At 36.7% G+C, this 4,591-nt stretch overlaps 1 protein-coding gene and 1 non-coding gene across 2 annotated transcripts in view; both read right to left on the bottom strand.

The window, feature by feature from the left end:
- Positions 1-1,723: 1,723 nt before the first annotated feature.
- Positions 1,724-1,796, bottom strand: TRNAA-CGC. The gene has a single exon. It is a non-coding gene; the product is annotated as a tRNA-Ala (tRNA).
- A 114-nt stretch (positions 1,797-1,910) lies between these two features.
- Positions 1,911-4,591, bottom strand: part of LOC104815118 — a 3,687-nt gene continuing 1,006 nt past the window's right edge. Inside the window, 6 exon segments of the mRNA XM_010543439.2 lie at positions 1,911-2,325; positions 2,807-2,813; positions 2,816-2,839; positions 4,013-4,155; positions 4,266-4,364; positions 4,463-4,591. Coding sequence (XP_010541741.1) covers positions 2,095-2,325; positions 2,807-2,813; positions 2,816-2,839; positions 4,013-4,155; positions 4,266-4,364; positions 4,463-4,591 — 633 coding nt within the window. The 3' untranslated portion in view covers positions 1,911-2,094.

Genomic DNA, 4,591 nt, shown 5'->3' with positions numbered 1-4,591 from the left:
TATATATATATATTACACATATTACATATATAATGCGTATAAATGTGAAATTCACGATCCATGTAAATTAGTTCCATGATCTACAGTTTTTATATTATCATATAATTTTCATACAATATTCCTAGAAAGGCGCCTAATCAAAACTAACGGCCGGAAAAAATAAATATTTAACATACAGAGTTACGAACGTGAATTTATGAATTGTAATGGTGATGCAAACATCTAACATGTAAATATTTTGATAGAAATTCTTTTATTTTTCTCGGTTCAATCAAAATCCAATAGATTTTTTCTATTAAATCTACAATTATGACAAAAATACATTGGTATATCTATCTATCCATCTATATTGTATATATTAATTAAAAAAAAAAATCAGAAGTGAGAGAAAGCGGAGGAAACTTTGGTGTCTAAATATGTGATCAAACGTATAATTTAATTAGTATATTAAAAGAAAATTGTATTTATAACTATGACGAATTATGGCGATTGACCGAATTATGGTGTATACGTTAAATTGTGTATATATATATATATATTAACATGTAGATAAAGAAAATTGGTGTCACCGTTAATAGTCACACCAAATTCTACGGGAACTTTCCATGTGTTAGTCTGTGGAAAAAAGTGCTCCGTTCTCGTATTTAACACTTTTTCTTTCTTTCCTTTTTTTTTTTGCCATATATTTTTTTTTATTTATCTACGTTTCTCGTGAAAATTCAGAGTAGTTAATGTATTTTTTTTTTTCAAATAGATCACTGTTATATATACTCACTTCGAGGGGGCAAAATGCAGATATGAAAGTATAATGGCTATTTTGCTAACTTTACAAAAGATAGGGGGTGATAGTATCTTGATTCGTTCGTCATTTCTAGTATCGAAATCACGTAAAAGGCATGAAGGGAAAAGGCTCCATTCCATAAAAGTAGATGCCAACTTACATAGCAACAGCATTACCATATAAAAGTCACACACAAAATATGGCAATAGTTATTACATTCTAGTATATTTGAACTTGAAATTGATGGGGATAATTATTTGAATTTATTTATAAATTTTTGTCGACCCAAATTTGAAACGCTAACTAAAGAGCAAATGTGTGTATACGTATCCATTTATTTTATAATGGGTCAAAGGAGTAATTAAAAGAAAGTTTATATATATATATATATATATATATATATATATTCAATTCGCAGTTAGGCAGGCTAGGTCATGAATAAAGAGAAGAGAAGTCAATTGGTCAATTTTCACGTGTCAAAAGCAATAGAGTGTGTCTAAGCCAAATAACATTGAAGTGAGAGTAAATTATATTTAAATTAGGCTAAAACTATATGATAGAGAGTCAAATATCAATTGCCGACCATTTTTTAGTTAGATTTTCATTCGTAATCATGTTTTGGATATTTATAGGCGGTTTATTTATTTTTTTTTATGTAGAAAAAGTTGGTTTAGAGTGGGAATAGGTGTTTCTGGAAATTCAGTGACATGGAAATGTTGACATTTATATGTTGTGTGTGAATGTATTTGGGGTTAGGGAAGCAATCGACCAATTAATTAATAAAATTGTATTATTAATCGGATTGAAAGGAAAGAAAAGTGTGTGTCAGTATCGTACGCCTGAATGGATTGAATGAGACATATAAACGCAAAGTAAATTAGGGTTTTAATTTAGAGATTTATTTAAATATATTTTTTATTTTAAATCAATAAAAGGAGGATGTGGAGGTGCGGGGAATCGAACCCCGTGCCTCTCGCATGCGAAGCGAGCGCTCTACCATATGAGCTACACCCCCTCTGCAGATGAATCAAACATATTTACTATGATGGAAAAGTTTCAAAGACCAAGAACTTGTGTGACGTAAAAAGTGACGTAAAAAGTCAAAACCTCACTTAGCGGCCCCGACGCAAACGCCAATCCAAAACCCTTTATATAAAAAAAGAACTTTCAACGAATACAAAGGGGCGCGAAAGATTCAAGCTTGGAGAATCCACAATGGATATATGCTTTTCTACTATTTTTTTTAGAATGAAACCAAACACCGAAAACACAAACCCACAAAACGGATATAAAAGTTCAAGACAATCAAGGTCTCAGTTTCCCCATCTTCTGCCATAGGGAACCCTCTGTTTTACTCCAAAGGTTCCGTTGCTCCTCTGCTGTGGCCGTTGCTGAGAAAGTGATCTCATTCGCTCTTCCTTCATGTTAGCAAACAGAGAGTCCAGTGTCTGTCTCTGCCCTCCTCCGCTCCCTTGCCTCCTCTCCATCTCCTCCCCTCTCTTCTCCTGCTTCTGCTTGCCATTCCCATTGTCATTATAATAACCCTAACCAAACATTACATAACTTCTATTATGTTATAACCAATCCCCACGCAATCCCCACGGAATATGGGTCATGATTTTTTTTCCAACCGCGGGAAGGAATCTATACGATTGATGGATCTCTTGGATTTCAGTTTCACAGCTCTTCTATCACTCCTCAGTTTCATTGTGTTTTCAATCTTAAGGTTAAAAAAAGAAGAAGCAAGTTTACCAAACTCCATACACTCTAATCCAAACTACCTCCACAAAACATCAACGAAATTTTGGTTGGGAAAAGCGGTTTTTTTGGGACAGCTAGGCACATCCAGACAACTCTAAAAGATATGTAGATCATTTTATTACTGGGTTTCTAGAATAGGCAAGACCAGTGGAAACTAGCATTGCTTCATGTGTTCTTCTAACATATGAATGAGAAAAAAGCAGCTAAGCAGAGATGACACATGCATGTGCATGTGCATGCGCATATGGACCTGAATATAGTTACCTTTGCAGTATCTGACCCGCGGGAGCCACAAACCTGCACAAAGGAGATGATTTGATCATCGCAGAACAAGAAAAAAGTCACAAAACAGACATAAAGAGCCCTGGAGACCCAAGTATCAGCTGAGAATCCAATCCCCACCCATCATAAACTTTCTAATATTGCCCTCTTCATAACAAAACCTGAATCTCACAATGGAAGGATTCAAGGCCGACTTGCTATGATATAACCTGAATCTATTACAAATATACAAGGATCTAAGGACAGAACCACACAACATATGGATAACAAAATCCATCCCCAAAAAACAAAGCTAACACTTAAATATCCTAGAGCCGCCTTGGAACATGGATGGCAATTGTATTTGTATCTGACACACGGATGATTGGATGAGCGCAGATGACAATTACTCCAATATGGCAGTAGCAGCAGAGAACCAGGGCATCTCTTGAAGATTTTCAAATAAGATATCATTGCAAATTCAATCATAGATGATGATCGGTCCCAATAAAGTGGTCTCTCGGGAAATTGCCACAGATTACGAGCAGAACACTTGAAAGATGACCCCATACCCCACAAGCAAGAATCGGACATGAATAAGCGATTGGGAAAGTCTGAATCTTCTAAACTATCCCACAAATGTTGCATCTAATGGTTAATCGTCACAACCTCAGATCAACAGACTCAAGCTACAATCTCCACAACACCGCAAGAAGACAAACGATTTCAATAATTAGGAGGCCAATCTACGAGGCACTAGGCAGTGAGAAGCAACAGAGGCCAGATAGAATGTTCTATATGACATTGTAATGCACCCACTTCACGTAACAAAGGACTGAAGGAGACAGCTTTGGCAAAGCATTATAAGTCACCAATCAGAGTACAGTTCCCACTCAACCAAAACTTTCTTGAATCGTCCGTCTTTGACTCAAATCTGCAAACTCATTATGTTCACTGAATCCTGACATCAACCACATGAGCTCAACTTAATGGATCAGGTTTATGCAGCCATCAAGCTGCTGACTATCTACCATCAAGGAAGTGAGGCATGGTAAGCCACGCTAATGAAACAGGATAACCAATACGGTTTTGCTTTCCACTGAACCATTCCACAATACGGAGCTTAGAGGATTGCATAATAATCATCCCAGATCACATATAGTACCCCAGGCTAGTAAATGAAGCACAGAATTATCCAGCATTCAAGACCTGGATTGATTTGCATTAGCCGTCCTGCCAGCATTTACAGGTCTACCACGCCATGGAAGAGCATTAGCAGCTTTACGAGCAGCGTTAAACGCAACAGGAAATTGATTTCCTTGGAAATTAGTTCTTCTTTTAGCAAACGCTCCCTGATAATTGTGAAATATGTCAGACTACAAAAAGCTGGGGAAGAAAAAAAGAACCAAAATGTAGATCAATAAAGGAGCTAAGACAGCAACATGAACTAAGAACAGCTGACCTGTCTAACAGCAGACCGTGACTCCATGTAGCGCCGCACTTTTAGGGCGTTATTATATCTCCCATTCACAGCACCATTAGAAGAATTCTGGCTTTTGTTCTGCTCAGAAAAGTTTATGTGCCAATTTTGAAGGATCAGTGATTGAAAATTTCTCAAAGACAGTAGACGTTAAGGCATTGAGAGGATAAGCTTCTTACCGGTGCTCTCCTCTGTTTCTTGCCTTTATTCACATTGCTCTTGGACATTTTGATAATCTCATCTAAAGCCATGTCGACTTTCTTCTCGGTGAGAGCAATGGCCTCATTAGTAAGCGGTTCAGTCGCCAT

The sequence above is a fragment of the Tarenaya hassleriana genome, unplaced genomic scaffold (assembly GCF_000463585.1).
Source record: "Tarenaya hassleriana unplaced genomic scaffold, ASM46358v1 Cleome1, whole genome shotgun sequence".
Classification (NCBI taxonomy): Eukaryota; Viridiplantae; Streptophyta; class Magnoliopsida; order Brassicales; family Cleomaceae; genus Tarenaya; species Tarenaya hassleriana.
Note: the sequence above shows the minus strand (reverse complement) of the source record. Positions and strands in the feature narration are given on the sequence as shown.